Below are 26,391 nucleotides of genomic sequence, written 5' to 3' on the forward strand. Positions count from 1 at the left end.
TTACCAATGTTGATAAACAGGGGGAGGGATTTCCTAATATAATATCCTGCTTAGCATTCCAAAATCATCTTCAAATTTCTTGACACTTAAAATCTTCCTTGTCCAACACTCATGGACTGCATAACTGTATTTAACGTCACAAGATTGCAGAGTTTCATGTACCATTCTCTTAAATGTGCCAGCTCACATCTCCACCCCAATTTTTTGCCAAGCTGTTTTCTTTCCCTGTGCTTTATCGACTTATCAGCAATGACTGAAAACATCCATTCGGCCAAGCCTTGACTTTACCTGCCTGACATGTGACATCTTATATGTCATATGTGACATCACGATTAGGGCAGGTGGGTGTAACTTGGCAAAAATGGCCTCCCAGGCCAGTTGGAGAGACTTGGTGGGTATAATTGAGCCCATGTGCCAGAGGTTCCTCACCTCTAAAGAGGAAGGACAACTTGTCGGACCACTTAAGTCCAGAGTCTGAAATCAGCTGACTTCATCATTGACATGCATTGGCACATATCACTAGGGATGCTGTGCTCAGAAAGTGTCATGTGTTGTAACCCAGTGTAGGAAGATCCACTGAAATCAATAGCTCTTTCTTCCACACAAATGTCCTTAGAACTGTTATATTAAAGCAAGAAATAATAATAAATCACGCTGATCGTTTACTTTGCAATTATCCATTTATATGCCATATTACTCCAGGCAAGAATGAAGCATTGCAAACAAAACTTAACTGCCTTGGATGCAAAGCATACTAAATTAAAGGAGTGGCACCTTTTGAATAATTGATAAAATTAAACACCCTAATTGTGCCCTAGAGACATTTCGAAGTTTATTCCGCGAGCTGGAGATACACTCCATGTCTTAATCTGCAGCAGTTGCCTCTACTGGAGATGACAGGCAGAGAGATGCATTAGTGGGATGTACTGTCACGCCTTTGAAGGAAGCCCTCGATTTTTTGGGTCTAAAGTAAGCATACATCCATTAGCCTGTGATGTTAATGTACAGGTGGAGATAGAATGGTAGCCTGCCAGATTTCCCACGACTTGATGACATTCACCAACTTATAGCGCAATGTGAATTATTTCTGATGTTTGTTAGAAGTCCATCAGTGGCCTTTTGACTTGTTCCCTTTCCTCTTCCTGCTCAAGCAGCTTTGCCAATGTTTGCTGTGCCTCGTATGCAAACAGGCCAAGGACAATGGATTGCTCCTGGATTGCTCCTTGTGCCTCACCCTGAATACATTTTATGCCAACATCATTAGGAGTCCCACCAGACTGCTGTCGCTTTTGGCAGGTGTGTTCTGCAACACAATAATAGAGCTTTAGTAGTTTGATTTATACTGGGCCGTCCACACATCATTCTGCTTTATTTAGATGTTCTGCGGCACTTCACCAATGTTGTTGCATTGCCGTTGTCTGGAGGGGTGCTCTCGCACTACAGCACAACTATAGTGGAGCAACCCACCCACTTGCCCAGAACATTTGCAATATTAAAAAGTTACAGGATTTCAGCAGGACATTTTGAGACATGCATCGCTTGTGTGTCCGCTCCAAAACTTTTGCAGGCACTTAACCGTATCAGAAGTAGCATTTATTGGCTTTGTCTGCATGATAGGAAAGGGAATTTTCGTGCTTTGCTCTTGTGTGCTCTTTCCTTTTCAGTTTCCGTGAGATGCAGCTTCTTGTGTACCATTCTTGGCTCACATCCTCCTTTTCCTGAACACTTAGCCGACATCCTGGACCATAACCGTGTTTTTAGCTCTATTTCATGCAAAATAGACCACTGTGACCCCCTCCTGAGTAAATCTAAACCAAGCGCCAGTTAATCCAAAAGTAATTGCGATGGATCGTTTGCATGCCAAGGTGCTGCTCACCGGCTTAGTGTACTGAAGGTGCTTACCTGCACCGCTTTGGGATAAAGAGTTTGGAGGTGATCCTCAGAAAATGCCTGACATATTTTGAGTCAGTGCGCACAGTTGGCCCTTCAGGACTGACTGTGCAATACCTACAAACGTCAGGCATTGCTTTCCCCAGAGATTTTCACCAGGAAAGATTGGAGATGAGCCTCATGTTTTCATACTTCCTCTTCCTGTGGTGAGGAGAGTGGAGAAGGGAAGTCCTACAACCCACTGGATTTAAAAGAGGAGTAAACTGAATGAACAAATATAAACTGAATGAATAAATGCCGAACAAATACATTTTATATTGTTGGATCTAAAATTTGGCAAAGGTAGCATGTGGTGTACATGTTGTTGTTGTTTAGTTGCTTTTCTCACAGAGTGACCCAAAGCAGCTTAAGTTAAAACCAATTAAGAACAATAATAAAAGGGCAGCTACAAGACAGGACTACAACTCCAGTCTCAGTAAAAGAGGCCACAGCAGTACCCTTCAAATGAAGGGCCAGGATCAGATAGTTTTCTTTTCTTTTTCAAAGTGTTACTGTTTGCGATGGGCACAACTCATCCTGCTTTTGCCTTTGGTAAACAGGCTTTGGAAGATTCTGTATTTGTTGGAAAAAAAACTGCAAAGCTTGTTTGATCAGCTTTGGGGACAAAAGGAATATTTGGGGAGGTAGTAGAAAAGCCCTGCCTCTCCCAAAATGCTTTTCATTTGTTTCCATTTGTCTCCAGCCTCAAAATCCTCAGATGTGTACACCTACTCAGTGGTGAATGTGTTCAGGTTTAAGGTACACAAATGTATACAGAAGTGTGCAAATGAACAGCAGAACTGTGGTAAAAGACCACATACAAAACACATCTTAAGAAATTATCTTTCATCCATACAAGTCGTACCTCGGAAGTCAAACAGAATTCATTTCGGAAGTCCATTCGACTTCCAAAACATTTGGAAACCAAAGCTCCTGCAGGCAATCGGAAGTTGCAGAAGCCCCGTCAGACGTTTGGCTTCCAAAAATAGTTTGCAAACCAGAACAATCACTTCCGGGTGTGCGGCGTTTGGGAGCCAAAACATTCAAGAACTAAGCTGTTTGAAAACCAACGTATGACTGTAGTCACTGTAGCCAAGCCATTTATTGTTGTGCCTACCGAAACAACATTGTTAACAACATCAGATTGCTTGTTATATAAGTATTGTTTTCAAGCTACAGAGGGGAAGTTGAGCTGCTGCAAAGTTCACAGCTCATGCTGTTTTTTATCTGGCAGTTGCTGATAACTTGCTTTGGACATCCTTTTCTGCCTTAAGAGAATATCATTGTTAAGTGCTTCTTTCTGAAATAAAAAAGAGACTATCCTGCCCAAGGATTATATGTTTTAACCATTTCCAAAGAGTGAGGTATTCCCTGGTTGCTATAGAAATGAACCCCCCCCCAATAGTTTTAAATCAGTTGCAGCAACTACATAATGCAATGGAGGCAAATATAATTGCATGGTAGCAGACGTGCTGTGGTGTAGGGAGGAAAAGATCTGCCGCTGTGTTGAATGCTTTGCATTCTGTTTAGGTTCTACTGGAAAGGAGCAATTAAAAGCTAAGGGTGCAGACATGTTGGTTTGATTTTCTGAAGTGCAGGTGTAAAAGCCAAAGTTGCATACAGCACTTGCAGCTAAACCTCCTCCTATAGACACAGCAGTCCAATTTGCACATCACAGTAAACCATAGTTAATGGTTTGACATCAATGTACCTAAGAGGGTTCTTTTGCTCCTTTCCACATGCTGAGAAGAAACAAACTGCAGTCCCTGGCTTAGCGTTATGTCTTTTCGTCGTAGTTTGTTCTGCTTCAAGTAAAGGTTTGTGCTAACTATAGTCTGGCATTCTTTCAGAATTGACAAACCATAGTTACTACTACTACTACTACAATGGAGATGGTAGCAGAGGGAATGTATTCACATTACACACTGAGTGCTGAAGAACAAAAAACAAAGTAGCAGCTCTGACTCGTGGTTTGCCTGTTGAACATTTCAAAGCTCAGACTTCTGGGTTAGCGCCATCGACTAATGGCGGATTCCCTCCGAGCTCCGGAGGGAATCGGCTCTGCAGGATCGGGTCTTGTCCGCGGCGGCGATGCGGGGACCCTTAAAAATCACAGGCGCGGATGCCTGTGAGCGTGGTGACTCGGCGGGCACCATTTGCGCCACCCCAAAACTGTGAAGGAGCCTTTTTAAAGGCTCCGGAACGGGGACGGGGTGCGGCGCAGTGTTGTGAGTAGACTGCTCCTTCTGCGGAGTGAAGCCGCAAGCCATTGTCGGAGAGCGCTGACTTTTTTTTTGGAACAATTGGACTCTAAAGTAACAACCCGTGAGTAATACGGAATTTGGAATTTAAAGGAAAATCTTTGTTGAATCAGGAACGAGCGGGGAAGGGTTAAAAAGGAAGTTCCCCCCCCCCTTTGTAAATAAGCTAAAGCAAAGAACCTGCTATCTAAGGTCGAGAGAATCCTTTCTTTCTTTTTCTAAAAGACTCCAACCTTCATGGTTTGACACTATAAGAAACTTTACTAGAGGATAAAAGATTAACTTTGGGAGCTGAAGTTTCACACACACACACACACACACACACACACACCGGACCCGGGAGCGTCCCGCGAGAGAGCCTGATGATCAAGTATTGAAGAGTTTGACAGCTGTCAAATTGGCTGTCAGAAGGAAAAAGAGAACTTTGTTTCTGTTGCTTCTGCTGGTTATTGTTATAATTTGTTGAAAATAAGGAAGGGCTGATACAAACTAACTTGATTATTGGATTTTAGCTGAAAGACATTAAGGAACCAAAATCCCCCTAGAGGGGGTTTAGGACATTACAAGAATGGCTGGAGGAGGGAAAGTCCAGACTGAATTGGATAGAACATTTGTTCTCTTGGGAAAGTTACAAGGTGAAATTGATGTTTTGGCTACAAGCGTCACAACTCTGGTCTTAGCAGCAAACAATATTGTTGAAGCTGATAAGGATTTGAAGCAGGAAGCCCATACAATTGGACAAATAGAGAAACTTGAGAGTTATGAGAATATGGAGAAGGAGACATATGCTGTCCCTGAAGAAAAGGAAGGAGGAGCTGTAATTTCGCAGATGTTAAAGGAGAGTTGCAATTTGTGGCCTGACATGAAGGCAACAAAGGAGAATAAAAACTTGATGTGGAAAGCCTGGCCTGAATTGGAGAGCCCAAAACTGAGAGATCTCCTCATGTGGAGATCTGAAGACCGAAGGATTATAAATTTGACCAAGGTGGAAGTTGGAGCTTTGGGGACATTTGGACTTGAAAGGAGTATGAAACAAGATTTGGAGTACCCCATAGGCTCTACCTTTAAGCATGGAGGCCTGGCTGGAAAAAACATGGACCTTGTTGGGCCAAAGCCTCTCCGAGATTTGGGGTTTAACATTAAGGACTATCAAAAAGGCCGGCAGAGAGGAACTGAAAGAGATTTAAGAGCCTTGGATGTGAGATCTCCAGGCTAAACAATATATTGAACTGATGAACACTTGTTGGGGACTGGAACCGGGAAAGGGGTGGGTGGAGTCTGGGAATCCAAAGGGTATATAACTATAACTTGCTTTGTTTTTACTTTGTTTTGCTATCTGTATGGAATTGGGGAAAGCCGTGGAAGGGAAATTTTGGTCAACTTTAGGAAAAATGTTTAAGAATGAGTAACGATGTATAAGTATTGATGTTTAAATTTGGATAAGTTAAAATTGGTTTTCAAAATGGTTTAAATTAAATGAAAATAAGGTTTGTAAAAATAAATTGAGGAAATGGAAGAATTATTAAGTTAAAGTTGAGAAATAAGTAATAAGGATTTGCTGAATTAATAATTTAAATTGGAATACAAGAAGGGGAGGTGTGAGGAGGTCTGAGAAACAAGTTAAATGAAAATAAGCAATTGAAATTTTATGTGTTTTTAACTGTTTTTTAAGTTTTGGATTTTTGTATTTCTGTTATTTTTTGTTCAATTTTGTTTTTGAGTGTTTTTTGAAAATGCTAATAAATATTCATTAAAAGAAATGAACATTTCAAAGCTCAAAACATGGCATCGGTTTCTAAACCGTGGTTAGCGCAAACCATGGTTGAGCTGAGCCAGAGACTGCAGACAGCCACCAAAATGAAAACAGCCTTGGAGAGACTGTTGCTGTAGGTAAAATAAGGCAAGTCTATGCTGCATTGGGATTGAAGCCTACAAGGAACAGATCCCCATTTTCAGTGAAACTTCGGTAGGTCTCTGGCAACAGCTCTCAAGGGTTTCAGGCAGAAATCTTTCCTAAAAAGTCTTAATTTTGCTTTATATGCATATACAGGGATCTCCCCGCTGTAAAAACAAAGCCTTCTCCTCCCTGGTGCCCTCCGGGTTTTGTGGACAACATCATCCTTGTCCATTGACCATGCTGTCTGAGGCTGATGTGAGTTGTAGTCTAAAACACCTGGAGGCACCAGGTTGGAGGAGGTTGGTGTTTTCATGCAAATTAGTTCAGGTACAGCTGAGTGATGGGTATGAGCTTTGGAAGCTGCCTTGCTACCAGGCCAAACTACTCACTTGTCAATTCTACTACAGTGGTACCTTGGGTTAAGAACTTAATTTGTTCTGGAGGTCCGTTCTTAACCTGAAACTGTTCTTAACCTGAAGCACCACTTTAGCTAATGGGGCCTCTCACTGCCGCCACGCAATTTCTGTTCTCATCCTGAAACAAAGTTCTTAACCCGAGGTACTATTTCTGGGTTAGTGGAGTCTGTAACCTGAAGTGGCTGTAACCTGAAGCATCTGTAACCTGAGGTACCACTATAATATTGCCTGCTCTGGCAGCCACGGACTGATCCCTTGCTACCTGATCTTTTCGACGGCAGGGTTTGAATTCGGGCCCTTCTGTATGCAAAGCATGTCCCTTTCCACTGAGCTATGGTCACTCCCTGCCCATGATTTGCATTTATGGCCTCTGCCAGGCAAATCAGATGATCTCCCAGGAGGCTGCCTTCCTTTATAGGTTTTGCTTCTAATCAAAACAGTGTGAATTGTGAACTGGGGTGGTGGCTGTGGTGTGGTGTCTGAACGCTAACCGTGAAGAGTTGCAACTGAAAAAGAATCTTTTGCATTTATATTTTCTTTTCTTTTTTTCACCAGAGAAGGAAGCAGTATAGTCTATGCCAAACGTGAAGCAGTAATTTGCAGTATAATGTATAATGTCCCTGGAGTTCTTCCTTTGTAGTCCCCCCCCCCCCGGAAAAAAAAAAGCATTTAGGGAGCAAAAACAATGGAAAGCTACCTGTGTGCATAATTCGCCCTCCCTCCTCCTTCAGATGTAATTAGAATTGCTAAGTGCAGGGAAGAGCTGTGTTCTTTTGTTCAGTATTAGACAGGTAATTTAAACATACAACGGAAATGCAGACTTAAAATGACAGCGGTAACAAAGGAGGGGGGAAATGAAAAGTTCAACTTGGATTTTAGTAATGAATCAAGCAGTAATCCTTTGCGGGGAGGGATTTCTTTTCCTGCACTTAGCAAAAATCATATAGATTGCATGTCAGAACAAGTGTACATGTGTGATTTTTAATTTGGTTATCCTAAAGCACGCAAAGTAGGGAAGCCCACCGATACGTTGTAGAGCATCTGAAGTATACCCATCATTCAGCCCGTACACTGAGGTCCAGCTCCGAGGGCCTTCTGGCAGTTCCCTCCCTGCAAGAAGTGAGGTTATAGGGAACCAAGCAGAGGGCCCTCTTGGTAGTGGTGCCCACCCTGTGGAACGTCCTCCCATCAGAAGTCAAGGAAATAAACAACTATTTGATTTTTAGAAGACATCTGAAGGCAGCCCTATTTAGGGAAGTTTTTAATGTTTGATGTTTTATCGTGTTTTTAATATTCTGTTGGGAGCCACCCAGAGTGGCTGGGAAACCCTGCCAGATAGGCGGGGTATAAATAATTTGTTGTTGTTGTTGTTGTTGTTGTTGTTGTTGCAGATGTTCAGACCCCAGCATCTCCAGGTAGGGCTGGAGGTCTGCTGCTGGTCCATGTAGACAGTGCTGAGCTAGATGGATCTATTAAGAACATAAGGAGAGCTTGCTAGATCAGGCCAATCACAGATCATCCTATTCTCACAGGGGCTGAATGGATTCCTGTGGGATTTCAACAAGCAGAACATGAGCACAAGAGCAGGCTCCCTTCCTGTGTCTTCCAGCAAATGGCATTCAGAAGCTCTGCTCTCTCCAAACTCTGGAGGCAGAACATCTTCTTCTTTGGCGGTCATTCGTAGCCGAGTAAGATTGTCTTCCACAAACACAGTTTTAACAGTGAGTCCGTAAGTGACTGTGGAGGCCAATTCTGGATCCACACGTCCTTCCACTGTGGGTTACATAGGTTTCCGGATGGGAGTTGATCACGGTGCAGGTTTGCTAAGCGTGCCTTCCTCTTAGTACATTTCTCCCTTTCGTCCTGAGTTCAAGCATCATCAAAGTCCATGACACTTTTGGTAAAGGCTGTTCTCCCATTGGAGTGCGCGCAGGCCATTGTTTCCCAGTTGTCGCTGTTTATTTTTAAAGATTTGCCTTGAGAGAGTCTTTAAACCACTTTTGTTGACCACCAGCATTACGCTTTCCATTTTTAAGTTCAGAGTAGAGTAGTAGCTTTCGAAGACGATAATCAGGCATCCGCACAACATGACCAGTCCAACAAAGTTGATGTTGAAGAATCATTGCTTCGACGCTGGTGATCTTTGCTACTTGCAATACACTGGCATGAGTTTGCCTGTCTTGGTACAAGGCAGCTTCCTATGTTTGTTGTTTGCCAAGCCATGATATTTGTGCTATGAAAAGGGTAGCAGGCTGAAGATAAAATGGTTCATCTGGCTGGAAGCCTTTAGGAAAAAATAGTCAGTGAAAGGCAGGAGTAATGAAAGTATGATCTCAGACTATATATGCTTATTTCTTCTGTTGCCTGGTAACTTCAGAACAATGGTCGGAGCCCCCTATGTATTACAGGAGCAGGGGGGTGCAGGGGGAGAACCTTTAGGGCTGAACTGTTGCCACTGTTGTAATTGCCTAGGAGGAACTTCTGAAGTGTTTTATGTTCTCCACTGATAGCTTTCTACTCTAAACAAACCCGCTATATATATATATATTTTGAGGAAAGCTTTCTCGGGCTGATTGATGGCAAGGCATTGTTCTGCCTGGTTTGAGGATAAATGTTTTAACTCTTCATGGGGAAGGTAATTTGCCCGCATTGGAGGAATTCTCCACGCTAAACTTCTTCCTTTTAAAAAATGTAATTAAAAGATGAAAGAAAAGTTGACCATAATATTAATCCCTATAAGGTGGGGATATAACTTTGAAGTGGAGAGTTAACGTTTGAAGTGCTGCGTGCTAGATCGTTCTGTTTTTGTTCCCTCCGTACCTGTGTGTGTTTCCTAGAAACGTTGTGCAGGCTACCACCAAGTGGAGCAGGAGGTGGACAAAAATGAATTCTAACAGCTGCCCACACATACATGTGGAGGAATATCTGGCCTAGGCCCCCTAAATCTATACCACGGTTGGAGAACCTATGGCTCTCCAAATGCTTTTGGGCTACATCTCCTATATTTCCTGAACATTGGCCATTGGCAGCATCGAAAAGACTACGGTTTCCTCACCCCTGGTCCTACTCTGACTTAGCTGTAGCTCCCAAAGATATTTTCCCAATCCTGCTAAATGTGTACCTTTGAAATGGAGATGTCAAAAATTAAACTTTGGAACTTCTTCATGCAAAGTGTGCTCTGCTGTTGAGCCTGTTCTGTAAATCACAGAAGAGTGGGATTTGAACTTGTGCATGCAGAGAACATTGGATTTCCAGGCTGTTAACTTCCCCCTCCCACAGCCATCACCTTGCATGCCTTAATAAAAGTGGACATCTTCTCTAGCTGCCAGTATGGGAGAAGGTGAGATAATCTGTGGTCCCAGGAGCAGAAACTGAAGGCTGTGGGTTGTATTTAGCCAACTTTTGCTCAGAATAGACCCATTAAAATTAATGGGCCTAACTTAGTCATATTCATTCATTTTAATGTGTCTACTCTAAGACTTTAACTTGGATGCCATCCAATTATCTCAACTATACCACAGCAGCTAAATGCCCATTATAGTGGGGGTTCAGTATTTATCCTAAAATACGGTAAGTTTTCACCTCAATCTTCAGTACATTTTATTTTGTTTAATTGCTATGGCTAGGGCTGACGCAAATAAAGATTTTCTGATCAGCTCCTCTAACCCTGTAGAGAGACCAGTAGGACTTCGGATAGGGCAGATGAACTACCTTCTAGTTGTTTCCCAGGCCAGTCTTAGGATCACAAGGCAAACCAATTTTCCTGGTTATCATTGTGTGCAAATGTGACCACTCTCAAAACAAGAGGCTTGCATTTACTTTGGGCATGATCTACGCCACCAAGATAAATGGGACCAGGAGGTTGGCTAGATTGTGCCCTAGGCATTTTTACATGTGGTTGGTGGTACCTAAGTGAGTTAGGGCTCTTTGACAAGGCCAAAATCATAGCGATCATTTTTTAAGTGACATTCAATTGTGCATTTAACAATGGCTTTATCTTTTTCCTGCCTCTTCCCTTCTTCCTCTCCTCCCCCACCCCTTTGCTATTTTAATTCTTCGGTTTTGTTCAGACTTTCTGTAGCAGTTACAAACATCTCCTTAGGGAGGCCTGCCTCCCACTCTAAGAACTGAGAATCTCCATCTGAATTCCTGGGGAAAGGTAGCAATGAGCTACAGAGTCTCCTCTGCAATTCCTTTGGGGTTCTTATGCCGTAGATGTCCTTGGTAGTTTTTCCTATGTGCTTTCCTGAAGACTGCATGCTCATCTGTTTTCAGAAGGGAGGACATTGCCTTTTTTTTTTTTTTTTTACTAACAGTTTTCATATGCCACCCAATAACTGATATTATTTGGGCAGTTCACAATAAAATGTTAAGCCATAAAGATTAAAACGAAACAAAAATCCAAACCAAATAAAGCAAAACCAATGTAAAGTAAGGTTATTTAAAAACCAGCAGCAAGATTTTAACACACCTTGGGAAGCAAAAATATCTTTTCTGGTGCCCAAACATCCATAAAGTGTGTGCCAGGTAAATCTGTCTGAGGAAGGTGTTCCATAACCGGGGTGCCACCACCAAAAAGGCCCTCTGTGTAGTATTCACCCATCACACATTGTTGGGTAGCATGCTGCTGAAGAAGGGTCTCTGAAGATGGTCTAAAGATCTGGGTACATAGTCCTGTTGGACAGCACGGTCAGAGATGCATGTGTGCATTGCGCCCCCCCCCCCCCGGCCACCCAGACACAAACACACTTAATCTGAAAACAGCTCTGTATCAAAAAGCTTTTGATGTCTGGTGCATTGTGTATTACCGTATTTTTTGCTCTATAAGACTCACTTTTTCCCTCCTAAAAAGTAAGGGGAAATGTGTGTGCATCTTATTGAGTGAATGCAGGCTGCGCAGCTATCCCAGAAGCCAGAACAGCAAGAGGGATTGCTGCTTTCACTGTCCCTCTTGCTGTTCTGGCTTCTGAGATTCAGAATATTTTTTTTCTTGTTTTCCTCCTCCAAAAACTAGGTGCGTCTTGTGGTCTGGTGCGTCTTATAGAGCGAAAAATATGGTATGTTCTGTTGGAAGCCGCTCAGAGTGACTGGGGCAACCCAGCCAGATGGGTGGGGCACAAGTAATTTTTTTTAAAAAAGTATTATTATTATTATTATTATTATTATTATTATTATTATTATTATTATTATTATTTTATGAGGCCATGGGGCATCACTTGCACATTGGTTAAACATTTGTTGAATGTGTCAGGGGGCTTTGTAGTCACTCAGTGTAGATGTACGGCCCCTCCAGACACACATTTTTAATATGTATTCATTAGGCCTCGTGCTTGTGGTTTCATGGCGGTTCTACACAATCCCACTTTCAATACGGCTTGTGCCTTCAAATGTTTTGGGGTTGAACACATTAGCTTGTTTCCTATCACCGCATGTCCCGTAACTTCCTGCTGAAATCCTGTAGCTTGTTATACCACAAATATTCCCACTTAACTTGTTTATTTTTCAGCCCTAGCTGCGCTGTATAATGCAAGGGGGCCCCTCCAAACAGCAACCGTGTGGTAACATTGGAAAAGCATTGCAGAACAACTAATAAAACAGAATAATATGTAATATAAATCCACCATTAATGCACCATTATTGGGTAAATGATGTGCGGCAGAATATACCAGCGAAAAATACTGGTATAGAAAAATTGCTATTCTTAAAAACATAAGAAGGGCCTGCTGGATCAAACCAGTGGCTCAGCTAGTCCAGCATCCTGTTCTCACAGTGGCCAACCACATGCCTGTGGGAAATCTGCAACCAGGATTCAGGTACTCTCTCCTCCTGTAGTCTCCAGCAGCCGGTGGAATGCAGGTGGCACTGTGGTCTAAGCCACTGAGCCTCTTGGGCTTTTGCCAATCAGAAGGTCGGTGGTTCAAATCCACACAACAGGGTGAGCTCCTGTTGCTCTGTCCCAGCTCCTGCCCACCTAGCAGTTTGAAAGCATACCAGTGCAATTAGATAAATAGGTACCGCTGCAGCGGGAAGGTAAATGGTGTTTCTGTGCACTCTGGTTTTCATCACTGTGTTCCGTTGCACCAGAAGCAGTTTAGTCATGCTGGCCAGATGACCCGGAAAGCTGTCTGTGGACAAACGCTGGCTCCCTCAGCCTGAAAGCGAGATGAGTGCCACAACCCCATAGTCGCCTTTGACTGGACTTAACCGTCCAGGAGTCTTTTACCTTTTACTTTTTTATCTTTATTCAGAAGCATTGCTGTCTCAAACTGTGGAGGCAGAGCATAACCGTCATAGCTAGTAGCCACTGATAGTCTTCTCCTCCGTGAGTTTGTCTCATCTTCTTTTAAAGCCATTGAGTTTGGGGGCCTTCGCTGCTTCCTGTGGGAGCAGGTGCCATAGTTTAGCTAGGTGCTGCATAATCTTCCTTCCTCTCTGCAGAAGAGCAGCATTCCCTTATTCCTTTAACAATATTTATATGCCACGTACTCAACAGAAGGCCTGCAAGCGGATTACAAAGAAGAATGTGAGATGTGATTTTTTTAATTAAAAAAAATTGATTAAAAGCAAACGTTTAAAAAAGTTAACATTAGAAAGATTAAACATAAATAAAAGCAGCATTTAAAGAAAAGCATACCCATGAAAATTGCATGTTGATATTACATGCTTGGGTAGGCTTGCTGAGACAAATAATGTCTTCCTTAGCAGGAAAAGGAAAGTACCTTGGCTGGATGTTACCTGCTAACTCTGTCCCCTCACAAACAATTACATCACTTTTCTTTTCTTTTCTTTTTTTAAAGTATTATAATATTGATAGCATATGTTTGGAGCGGAATCAGAAAGCATTATCTCATCTGGGTTTTGCTGGAGCCAAATGATCATTGATATTGGCCTATAAAAACCAGCTGCAGTATTTCCATGGAAAATTCCGGTTTTGTTTTTTTTAAGAAGTTCCGTTGTCTATGTGGATAAAAATGTATATATTGAGTGACTAGGTGGTGTGTGTTTTTAGGCCAGCGTTATTATGATAAAACGACCAGAGCTGTGTCTTAGTTCATATGAAACTGTCAGGCAGAGATTTAGAGGGTTTTTAAAAAAACAACAAATAAATAATAAATAAATAAATATGCCTCCCTTCTCCTCACTGTATTCTATTTATACTTTTGTCAGGGAACTGCCATCAGAAAGACAGGAGGTGGAGGGGCTCTCAGAAGTCAGGAGAGACTCAGCAGCGGAGGAAGGCACCAGTAGGGGGAGAATGGGAGATCAGAGAGAGAGGGAGGCGAAGGAATGGCTCAGGGAGTCTTCTAGCGATAACAGCGGAGAAGTCTCAGGACCTCCCATAGGTACACCCACTCCTCGCCGGAAACTGTCGCGCCGTGAATCCAGACGACGCGTTTCCGTAAAGGAGCTTTTATGCTGGAGTAAATTCCGTAAACGCCCACTGTCGGATTCTGCCAGCGATTGACGGAGCCATGCTTAAGGGCTCCGCTAAAGACAGAGCTTTGCTAAACTGAGCAAACTCTGAGGGACTAAGCTTTTACGCACAAGCAGCTCATCATCCCATCACAACTTTGGACCCATTTTCTGGCATGTTCAAAGATAAACATGGCGACGATAAAAGATTCCATCTTAGGTTTTTTGGCAGGAGGTGGCTCCCTACAGGAACTTAGAGAGATTTAATTGGGGTGACTGATTATGGGGCTGTCTGGGAGCTGGGTGGAATCCACTCGCCAGCTCTTGCCGTCTCCTCCTCGATGCAGCCAGCAGAGATACCTAGATAAGAACAGAGGCAGCTTTTGTGACGAAGAAAGTAAGGGTGGAGGAGAAATTCAATTCAGCTCACATTTGCAGGCAAACTTACCTAGTTTTCACTTTCTTGAAAGTATTATCTGCACACCAAAACTCAGCCACCCGTCAAAATTCTTACTTCTCCAGATTTCGCAATGTGGTTCCCAAGCCAAGGAATGTGTACCAAAAATACATAAAAGCCTGTATTAAAATGCATGGATTAGTGAAAAATCACCTGCAGAAATGCATTCGTTAAGGGAAAATGGTTCTGCCAAAATGTTTATGTTGACCAAAACTACATAAAAAGATGTGTCCAGTGGTACCTCGGGTTACATACACTTCAAGTTAAAGACGCTTCAGGTTACAGACTCCGCTAACCCAGAAATATTACCTCAGGTTAAGAACTTTGCTTCAGGATAAGAACAGAAATCGTGCTCCGGCGGCGTGGCGGTCGTAGGAGGCCCCATTAGCTAAAGTGGTGCTTCAGGTTAAGAACGGACCTCTGGAACGAATTAAGTACTTAACCTGAGGTACCACTGTATATTGGATTTTGCTGGATGCTGGATGCTGGATTTTCACAAGGACTTGCTTCTTTAAAATCCTCAAACCAATGCAGAAACGTGGCAAAGTGAACTAAAGAGTGAGGGGGGGAATGAGAAACTGAGCGAAACCAAAATTCACCCATCTCTACAAGAAAACAATTCTCTGTTTTAGAGCAGTTGCTGGACTCCAGCTCCCATGAGCCTGAGCCCACACGGCCAATAGTCAGGGATGGTGGGAGTTTGAGTCTAGCAACATCTGAGGGGCTGCAGCCCCACCCACCCAAATCCCTCTCCCACAGAGAAAGCGCTGCCCTAACCAGGACTGCTTTGTGTTCTGAGGGGTGTTCCTGACAGGGGCCCAAATGTTAAGGAGCAACAGCAGGCGGGCGGAATAAATGTGTATTGTACATGCAGGAAGACGGCCTCTTTTGTTGGCTACCTCCTTCCTCCAACAAAAGTACAGTATTTCCTTTTGTTGGCAAATGCAAAGTGATCTGAGCCATTCCTTAATTAGCTGGAACCATGGCTGAACTCTACCTTAAAAAGCTTGTTTGTGTGTGTGTGACCTCCGCCTGGCTCCTTTGATGGCTGCACTGCTCAGGGACAAAATTCACTCAGCGGCAGCAACAAAGAACTTTTAAAAGAGGGTTGGGAAGGATTTTGTTTGTATTAATGAAGTGTAATGTGAGTCAGGGAGGATGCAAGTCCTCCCTCACCCCACCCCACCCCACCCCACCCCTCTACCCCCGCTGGCGGAATATCAGTCCTGCCGTAAACTCATATTTTGCCCGAGCTGTTAAATTAATGATTCCCTTTGGTTGTCCACGAGATCTTATCAGCATGCAGTGAGGAGCTGGGCACAGGCTGGCTTTGCATTCCCAAGTTACTCAAATATCCCTGGTTTTGTTGATGGTAACGTTAATCCATCTGAAATACAATTGCAGCGGAAGGATATACTTCTAATTTCAAGTGATTGTGGTGGTGGCACAGCCCCCGTTTATATGATTTTTGAGAAGTGTGCAGGAGTCGTCCCACCAAATAAAAAAAAATGACTAGGGCATGGGTATGCAAACTAAGGCCCGGGGGCCGGATCTGGCCCAATTGCCTTCTCAATCCGGCCTGTGGACAGTCCGGGAATCAGTGTGTTTTTACATGAGTGGAATGTGTCCTTTTATTTAAAATGCATCTCTGGGTTATTTGTGGGGCATAGGAATTCGTTCATTCTTTCCCCAAAAATGTAGTTTGGCCCCCCCATAAGGTCTAAGGGACAGTGGACCAGCCCCCTGCTGAAAAAGTTTGCTGTCTCCTGGACTAGGGTAATGAATACAGCAGAACTTGAATTGAGCTCATCTCCAGGTACTTTGCCTGCTTCCCTATTTGTTAGTTTTGGCGCCCACTGCTGGCGGAAAGCAAAACTACTTGCACTCATTTAATAAAACTCTGCCTAAAAGTCACGATGGTTGATTTGTGCTACGATGGGCACGTAGACATTCTTTAAACTGAAAACAATGGGACGCGTGCGCACACCTCCCTTTGCTAAAAGCTTGCTGCTGTTGCTCCTATGTGATAAACATGTAGCTCCAGAGGTTTGAGGGACACTGACAGAACACTCTTATACCCATAAGTCACATTGTGTCTAATTTGAGCTTACTTCCAGGTCAGTGCGCATAAGATTGCAGCCTTAATGACCTACGCTAACGTGGATTTTGATCACTGGGGCTGCTCTTTTCCTCCATGTATTCCTTCCTAGAAGTGCACTCGCTGCATCCATAACAGCCCAGCATCTAAATGTTTGTACAGGAACTGCATCTACAGCCCCTATCATAAACTCCACACATTGAGATTATAATGCTAAATGCCTTTGTGGGCAATTGGGGACCGTCTCTTCCTGGCCAATACCATCTTTGTTGGAACCAAGGAAAGGGTCAAATCTTACCTCCCAGCTCAGTCCCCTTCATCTTCTGTTAACTCTCTTGTTCTTCAGCTAACGTGTTTCCATGTGACTCATTTAGCATCACGGCCAGCTTTTGTCTTCATAGCACAGTCCTCTGCATGCTTACTCGGAAGCAAGAAGTCACACTGTTTTCATTGGGGCTGAAGGGCCACGTAAAAGATAAATACAGCTGCAGCCTTGGTCTCTCTGTTATTTTAAAACAAAGCAAAACAAACAAAAACCACCTCAAATAAGTCCTTTCGCCACAAGGTGACTTGTGTCAATGCACAGAATTGTTAAGCCTTCCTTTTATGGTGTTCCTAAATACATTTTGAATCCCTGTGTTACAGGAACATGGTTGAAAAGCAGCTTGGGCATCGTAGAACAAGAAGGAAGCGAGATGACCTGGACTTATATTGCCCCACAGCTGGGATACTGGGTTGCAGCCATGTCCCCCACAAATCCAGGTGAAATGAAAGTTTTCTTTTCTTCGTTCCATACATATCTGCACACCTTGCTGTGAATGGGCCTTTGTGTTTCACTATAGTATCAGTGCACCCGCCATTTTAATTACCCACAAGGCCCTCCCAGCGTACTACTGCTCTGGGGCATTGTGGGAAGTATGAATGGTGGGCCTCTTGTCACTGTCTGGCGTGGGTGGCATCACTCCTGCTGCCTGCAGAAGCACCTACAGGGGACCCCCTCTGAGAAGAGGTGTTTTTAGAATAGCATGATTGGTTCAGCTGCACTGGGTGCCAGCACTGCAACAATAATGTAGAATGGGGTGCAAGAGTTGGGGGCACTGAATTGTAGCATCACAGAGAGCGCCACTGAAATTTGAGAGACCAAAGTCTGCCCCTGTTCCAAGGAAGGGAGGGGTGCACACTAGGACCCAGAACCAGCCTGTCCCTTAAATATGCACTCAAAGGGGAATTGGAAGGCTCTGTATTGGTTGGATTGCTTTTCTTCAGCCTTTTCAACTTTTTCTCTTCTAGGTCCCGTTGTAACCCAGGACATAAGCACTTACCACACAGTGTTTCTTTTGGCTATTCTAGGAGGGATGGCTCTGATACTTCTGGTTTTACTGTGCCTCCTCTTGTACTACTGCAGGTAAAAAAACCTCTCTTTTTTTTAACCAATTACGAGTTTTCCGGTAAATTTTCCATCCTACATTTCAAGCATCCATTAAAAAAAACAAAATGCAACCTAAAACTGCAATGTAATTACATTGTCCATCTCATACTTCCTAAAAGGGTCTTTGTATACTGAGCATATTTTGGTCCATAGCAGTAAGTCACAATATCGGGACCACAGATGTTTGAGCAAGAGGTCATGTCAAAATGATTTGGGGGCCTCTGGAAGTTTCACAGTTACTTAGTTTTGATGTAACCATGGTAAGAGAATATGAAGTCCCTATGAAAGTGTATCGATTTTGCTGTCCTTCTAACTCGACTCACTTCTTTAGTTTTTCTACTAAGGCTAACTCTCGTACCTTGGAACCACCATCCTTGCAGCATGAATGGGGGTTTCTGGCACAAATGTTTTGCTGCCAATAGGGAGGAAATTAAGTATAATCTCCACTGTGTTTCCTCAGTTTGTGTACAGAGACCATCCCATTTTGCTTTAATACTAGGGGGAAAAGAAACATTCCATCCTGATGAGTGATCCTTTAAATTTTCTCTCTCTTGGCACAGAAGCTCTCAAAAAGAAAAAGAAAAAACCATTAGATCTCTAGGAGCACCTTGAGTGAGATAAAAACAAGAACTGAATGATTGGGTCTGAACCATCTGAAACTAATTCAGACCGATGTCCCCTAGTTGAGCCAGTAACTGATCGGTTTGAATAGATTATGCATTTTGTACAACCCTATAGTTGCCCATTTCTTAAATTGCTTAAATTTTCTTTCCTCTGTGGTATAAAAAGGGGCACAATGGGGAACTAGGGAGTCACGCCTACTCTCCCTGCGCGGGACTCTTCTGCGCAAGGAAGGAGTGGGCAGAGGCGTGCCCGTGCTCTCTCCACTAGTCTCGGGCGAAGAGTCTTGGAGACCCCTCTCCGCATCCTCCATCTCCCTCCCTTCTCTACTGGTGTTACGTTGAATTCCTTCCCCCCTGCTGGTCCCCTCTCCTGCATCGCTTTGGAGCCTTGCCTCCACCTCTCGCTCCGATGTCAGTTCCCTGACAGAATTCTATTATCATCATCATCATCATCATCACCATCATTATGTCTCTTTTCACAAAAGTGACTCAGCAACTTAAATGGGGGGACAGGAATTAAAACCAAGTAAAAGAATGGAGAATAAAATAAAAATGTTCATATATATATATATATATATATATATGCTTTCGTAGATTTTCACGGGTACAGGAATGCAGGTTTTGGTGTCCTCGGGTGTCTTCCCGTGTAAAAGTTGGGGTGTCTAGGCGACGTTTCGACGAGGTCTCACTCGTCATCTTCAGGCTGGTGCTTTCGGCTTCTTGTTACTGGAACAGAGCAGGATCTCAGTGTTTGAGTTCCTATAAATACTGTAGAGGGGGTGTGGTGTATAGCCTCCAATGTTCTGGGCAGAGAGGAAGTTCCCAGGCTAGTGTGCCTTTTCTTCTTTTGTTCCTTAATTACTTGAGAGATATCTTGAGTGATTTCTTGAGTGATATCCTGAGTACCACTTAGGTGGGTCATTAGGTGTGGATTAGTTGCTAAAGTCTTTGTGTCTTGACCTCTTGAACTTTGTGAAGAGTTTTCCTGAGAAGATGGCTCAGGAAAACTCTTCACAAAGTTCAAGAGGTCAAGACACAAAGACTTTAGCAACTAATCCACACCTAATGACCCACCTAAGTGGTACTCAGGATATCACTCAAGAAATCACTCAAGATATCTCTCAAGTAATTAAGGAACAAAAGAAGAAAAGGCACACTAGCCTGGGAACTTCCTCTCTGCCCAGAACATTGGAGGCTATACACCACACCCCCTCTACAGTATTTATAGGAACTCAAACACTGAGATCCTGCTCTGTTCCAGTAACAAGAAGCCGAAAGCACCAGCCTGAAGATGACGAGTGAGACCTCGTCGAAACGTCGCCTAGACACCCCAACTTTTACACGGGAAGACACCCGAGGACACCAAAACCTGCATATATATATATATATATATATATATATATATATATATATATATACAGTCGTACCTCAGAAGTTGAACAGAATCCATTCCGGAAGTCTGTTCAACTTCCAAAGTGTGGCTTCTGATTGGCTGCAAGAAGCTCCTGCAGCCAATCAGAAGCCACGGAAGCCCCGTCAGGCATTTGGCTTCCAAAAATAGTTTGCAAACCAGAACAGTCACTTCTGGTTTTCCATCATTCAGGAGCCAAAACATTTGGGAACTAAGCTGTTTGACTTCCAAGGCACGACTGCATATAGAAATAAAATGTACAGGCAAATCCAGCCTCACCTGCCCTACTAAAAAGATGAGCACAAAAATAGGCCACAAATATACAAATTAAGGGCCAAATGCCTGGGTAAATAATAATGTTTCTGCCTGGCAACCAAAAACAGATAAAGATGGTGATGGGCATGCTTCTCTAGGGAGAGCATTCCATGAACGGGGAGCCAACCACTAAGAAAACCTGTTCTCTACAGAGCTGTCAGGTTGGAACCCTGAATAGGACCATTCACTTAGCACCTGCAACAAGATATTGTCTTTTGTTAACTATTTTTGTTCTCTTTTTACGATAGGCGAAAGTGTCTGAAGCCACGTCATAAGAAACTGCAGCTGTCCTCAACGCTTAGTGGCGCTAAGAAGGATCAGTCAACCTCTATGTCCCACCTCAACTTGATATTTTCGCGCCGCGAGTCAGAATTCCCTGGTGGGTTGTCCGTTGCCAGCAATGGACACACAGAATCCTCTGGCCACAAGGAGCTGATGGGAGCTGTGCGCATGGAGAAAGTGTGTTCGGGGGGAGAAGCAGATATGCGCACTCCCATGCTCAAGCACACATACAGCACCTCGCAAGAGTTCAGCTCCCGAGAAGAGTTGCTTTCCCATAAGGAGAAGGATCAGAGCCGTATGTCTCTGGAGAACATGGCCTCTAGCGACACTCTGCGAAAAGACTACCTTAAATCAGTGGATAGCTTTCCTATAAACCCCAGGAAATCTATGGAGGCATCAGAAGGATATGACTCCCCTGACAAGGAAGATCACAGGAGGAGTTACAGTGCAATGTTGACTCGGCCTTTATTTGAGAAGCCAGAGCAGGCCTCCATGAACCATATTTCTACAGGAAGTAAATACAATCTCCAGGAGCAACTGTACCCCATCCCTTCAGCACCCGAAACAGAACTGTTAGACTGCAGGCCCAGTGAATGTATGATGTCTCGCTCTGTTGACCACCTCGAGAGACCCACTTCCTTCCCTCGGCCAGGTCAGCTGGTCTGCTGTAATTCTGTTGATCAGGTTAATGACAGTGTTTACAGAAAAGTATTGCCTACGCTGGTTATTCCAGGCCATTATATGAAACTTCCCGGAGAACATCCTTACATTAGCCAGCCTCTGGTTGTTCCCACCGATCAGCAGATCGACATAGAAAGGCTCCAGGCGGAACTATCGAGCCCTCATTCTCAGCTCTTCCCACACTCGCAGCAACAGATGCAGCCCCAGCAGCTGGCCGCTCAAGCAATATCTCAGCAGCATTTGCAAGAAGCTGGAGCAAGCGAATGGAGCACCCAGAATGTCTCAATGTCTGAATCTGTATCCATTCCGGCATCACTCAACGACGCCTCTTTGGCGCAGATGAATAGCGAAGTGCAGCTTCTTACGGAGAAAGCTCTCATGGAGTTAGGAGGAGGCAAGCCTTTACCTCATCCTCGGGCATGGTTTGTTTCTCTCGACGGGCGTTCCAACGCTCATGTTAGACATTCGTACATCGATCTTCAAAGAGCTGGGAGGAACGGAAGCAACGACGCCAGCTTGGATTCTGGGGTGGACATGAACGAGCCCAAATCCGCCCGGAGGGGAAGGGGAGATCATTTGTCCCTGCACCAACCCCACCTGCAAGTTCAGGTACATCCGCAAAAGGAGCAGAAAGCTCCCGACAGCACAGCTTACACGCAGCTTGTGTATTTGGATGATATGGACCAAAGTGGCAGCGAATGCGGTACAGCCGTTTGCAGTCCAGAAGACAGTACTCTAAGGTGCCTCTTGGAGGCAGGGAGCAGAAGGACAGGCAGCCAGCTGCCCAGCCTGCAGGAGGAGACGCTAAAACGAACAGTGGAAAGTTCACCAGAGCCCTTAACGAGCCCAGAGCACGGAATGACTGTCCATAACGAAGCTGAAGATGATGAAGACGACGAGGATGACGATGACGATGACGATCAAGGAGAAGATAAGAAGAGTCCTTGGCAAAAGCGAGAGGAGAGGCCACTGATGGCGTTCAACCTAAAATGAGCTGCGGTCCATTCATCTTTTCCCCCACCGACCCAGGGGAGTATTAAAGTTGCCAAATATTTCTTTCGGCGGATGTTCTCAGTTTGTCTGTGGAAAAAGGAAAGGGGGGGAGAACCCACGGGGGGGGGGCAATGGAGGAAGTGCAAAGAATTACTGTGCAGATTCAGATACTTGCTCTGAAGAGGCCGCACGAGGGACGCTTCCTACGAGAGAGCTTTTAAGAGTGTGACTCTTGATTCCATTTACTTGACATCAGCCATCAAGGACGTTTGGACATGTTTGGCATGTGGTATGGCGGATTATGACCTCAGATTTCCCCGGAAAGGGATCTATGTGAAACTTCATTGCGTTTTCTTAAATTCAATTGTATCATGACAGTGCTACTGAAAGGGTATATTTCATTAGACTTTTTGACACTTGACGTCTACCGATATGCATTATCTCCAAGGAAGGCTATGCATTGCTGCTTTTTAGTAACCTTTTTTTGCGTAAACTATGCTTTTCTTACTTATGTACAAGATAGTTGTTAAACATTTTATGTCCTTACGATAAGTCTGCTCAGCGACTGATTTTTACCTACACAAAAGCCTGAGTAGAATCTCTTGGTATTTTGAAGAGCCTTTTTTTAACGAAGCCAAACTGAATTTTAAAGTCAGCTGCGATTCCTCTGGTTCCAATCCCCCACTCCCAAGTGCCTTTTTTACAGGAACAATGAACAGCCCCTTCTTTTTGCTAGCGCCTTGAATATTCAGATTTCTTTCTCTTTCTAAAGCTTTACATTTTCTTTTAAGAACTGCATGCCATCAAATGTCTGTGCTGATGGGACTCCTCCTTTCACCGCAGTGTGTTCCCTAGTTATGGTGTGTACTGTGGATTCTGTTTAGCAAAGATAGGCTAGAGGACATCTTTGGAAAAGCAAAAACCCGAAAGTAGCCAAGAAGATAGTTGCAATGACTGTAAATATGGTGTATATAGGCTGAAGTAACATGGACTATGGACCAAGCAAGTGGACTGAATGTGTGTTTTAGAGAGTTCGGGCAAAAGTTGTTATGTACTATCCAAAAGTGCCAGATAAACACTTCTGTGCTTTCTCTATATAAAGCTGCTTGGTTATCCAAAAATTATAATTGAAAAATAAACTTTTTAAAAATTTAGGATATATTTTTTTTAATTCCTCCTTTTAGTTGCAGCATTATTATTATTTACTAGCAATTTGAACTCTACAAAGTGGCTGCTGAGGTTGGTGTGCTTGAATTCTATCACTTAATTCTCATGGAATCTCAATGCCCTCCTTGGTTCATCTATGGCAAGGGAGGGGCAATGCCAAACACCCGGCTTTCCATTTGCCACTGTTGCGGAAAACATTGTGGACATAGGAGATAATTGAACACAGAAAGTCCACTGACAGTGATTCAAAGGCCAAAGTACAGCTCTAATGCAGAACCCCAAATGCAGTGCAGCCATATAAATCCTGTACATTTCCCCGGGGGCAATTTTAATACCTGTTGTGTTGTTTTTGAAAGAAAACTCAAGGCAATTAAAATTAACATTGCCATCTGTTTTAAATGGCTCCCTAAACTGGGGGTGGGGGGCAAAGGTGAGTGTATCATTAAAGAACATAATAATTCTTGTGGTTTTCACAGATGTTACACAATTTGTTTTGTATATTTTGTTCTACTGTTGTCGACAACAAATATTAAGAAAGCTATTATGCATACACTACTTGAGACCTTTGGGAATGCTTGTATTAAAGAATACATCTTTAACGTTCTTGCTATGTTTCAAGGGCAAGGGTGGTCTAACAGGATTGGAGATCCATAATGGATGTATTGCAGTACATTAAATAAGAACATAAGATGAGCCTGTTGGATTAGGCCAAAGGACAATTTAGCCTAGTGTCCTGTTCTCACAGTGGTCCAACATATGCTTATGGGAAGCCTGCAAGCATATTATAATATACATAATTCCTGTAAAAAGAAACTAAAGCTTCATTCATACATGGGGTTTATTACATTCATTTTACTGGTTATAATGAAAGAGCTTCTGTCCCAATTTGCAATGTTCCTTTTACACTGCAATTACCTATTGCGTTACAGAACTTTGGCTTTCTGGTTAATTTACCAGAATCCCATGCTAAATTTTAAACATCAGGAAAGAACTGCATGTTGGCATACCGCTTCAGATTTCATCGCATGAGCAGCTGAGTTGGAATCATGAAAAACCATGTGAAAACAGCAATGCAAAACTGCGATTTTCTGGAAACAGCATGGAAATGAGCAGTAGTCAACTTCCTCAAATTCCGCTACATTTCCAGAAGTGGCTTTTACATCATGTGATGAAAGAGCATATAAAATGTAAACATTTAGCAGGTAAGGAAACAAAGGTCTCTGATACGTAGTTACTCTTCTCATCCTGGGGATCGAACAAAGAAGATACTCGGAGGAAAACTTTCTCCAGCTCTTCTCCAGAGTACCTGGTGTAACTTAGATGGCACTTCCCTCAGCCAACATATTCAAGAATCCCCCCACACACCTTGGTAGGGCAAAGGACCCGTTTGTGGTATCAGGAAACCTTTGGCATTTGCTTGGGGCAAACTACTCTCTCAGAATCCTGCTTTTTTCCTCATCTCCCTTACTCCACACCTCAGCCGCTGCTCCTCGCTCTCCCTCACCATCATCTTGCAAAAAGGGGACACTTTATGGTTTTGTCCTCCCTAAGAGGTGTTGAAATGCATATTTACTCTGCACCCTGTCCTACAGGCTTCATAGTATAACATTTATACTAGTGGATGTATACCAGGGGTACCTAAGTCCTAGCCCAGGGACCTGATGTGGCACCCACAAAACAATTTCATATGACTCTGCAGACCGCTCACAATTTTGGTAGTAACCATGGCATACACAAAAAACAAACAAACACAACTATCCACCAGCAACTCTGGGCCACTGCTGTCCCAGAGCGGCATTAGTTTCTGCCATGTTCACTGGCTGACCTTGGGCCAGGTCACTGTTTGAAGGACCTTGCAGGATTGTATTCAAAACGAAACGAAGTAACCTAACATTCCTCTTTGCTGTGTGAGCTTAGTGGAGAAAGAGGGTGGAGTCCAAATGTGAAGAATGTTCTAGGACAAATGTGTTCCTTTGTAATATATTTAATGCAGAGATCTGGTACTTTATAATAATGCGGGTATTTGAATGAATACGACATAATCCTGTCTTCCTAAACTCACCTCCCCACAAAAAAAGAGAGATTACCATATTATTATTATTATTATTATTATTATTATTATTATTGGCAAATACAGCTCCTGGAAATGTCAGCTGTACTGGCAGGAAGAGCTGAATGGAGTATGTGGCTAGGCCAATAATGAAGATGACTCCCAGAAGACAGCCAGGCCACACCCAGTAGAGAAAACCCTCAATGGCAAATTCAGCTCCCCTGTTAATCACACAGAAGTGATGTAATCGTTGGTTGGTTGATTGATTGATTGATTGATTGATTGATGCAATGCCTACAACACCTAAACAAATCTGAACTTTGCCTCTCCTTCCTTGCGATGGCATTCTGCTTCTCCAGAGAGCCGTTTGAAAGTGCCACTGTTGTCTTTTTGACCTAGATGCTTGCACAAGAAGCAGTGCTTGAAATTAATTGGGCCAGCAGTCTTTTTGATAGTAACTCTCGGCAATAACCCTCAGTTACCCACCAAGGACCAGGTTATAGCTCAATAAACGGCGGCACCAGCTCCACTGTGCTTTTCGTGAGCTTATTTCTGGCAGTTTTTTAATTTCAAGCAAAGGCTGTTAACGAACAGGATGTAATTAGTGTGTACAAATGAGGCACTTCTCGGGGATAAAACAGCTACCCAAACAAAAGCAATGATCCTAATTTAAGAAATCAAATCTCTTTAACACAAAAACCTGATAACAATAAGAGAGTCACTAAGAGAAGCACGTATTATTTCTTCAAAAGATTCATAGACCGCGTTTCAAACAAAAAAGTGATTTACAAACATGTTGTTTACAACAAACTAAAGCTCAGCCCAGATAAGATGAGGCACTGTTGGTGGGTGGTTCCCAAGATCAGGTGGATGGGAGGTTTGCTTGCTCTTGATGGGGTTACGCCCCCTCTGAAGGAGCAGGTATGTAGCTTGGGGGTACTTATGGATCCACTGCTGTCACTTGAGGCT

General features: G+C 43.4%; 1 protein-coding gene across 3 annotated transcripts in view; it reads left to right on the forward strand.

Moving 5' to 3' along the window:
* FAM171A1 (family with sequence similarity 171 member A1) overlaps positions 1-23,359 on the forward strand; it is a 70,278-nt gene extending 46,919 nt beyond the window's left edge. For all 3 annotated transcript variants that reach the window (XM_081882008.1, XM_081882009.1, XM_081882010.1), the window contains 3 exons: positions 17,117-17,233; positions 17,762-17,876; positions 20,498-23,359. In XM_081882008.1, coding sequence (XP_081738134.1) covers positions 17,117-17,233; positions 17,762-17,876; positions 20,498-22,205 — 1,940 coding nt within the window. In that variant the 3' untranslated portion in view covers positions 22,206-23,359. The remainder of the gene's footprint in view (positions 1-17,116; positions 17,234-17,761; positions 17,877-20,497) is intronic.
* Positions 23,360-26,391: the final 3,032 nt, after the last annotated feature.

This window comes from Podarcis erhardii (genome assembly GCF_964252035.2).
Source record: "Podarcis erhardii genome assembly, chromosome: 12".
NCBI lineage: Eukaryota > Metazoa > Chordata > Lepidosauria > Squamata > Lacertidae > Podarcis > Podarcis erhardii.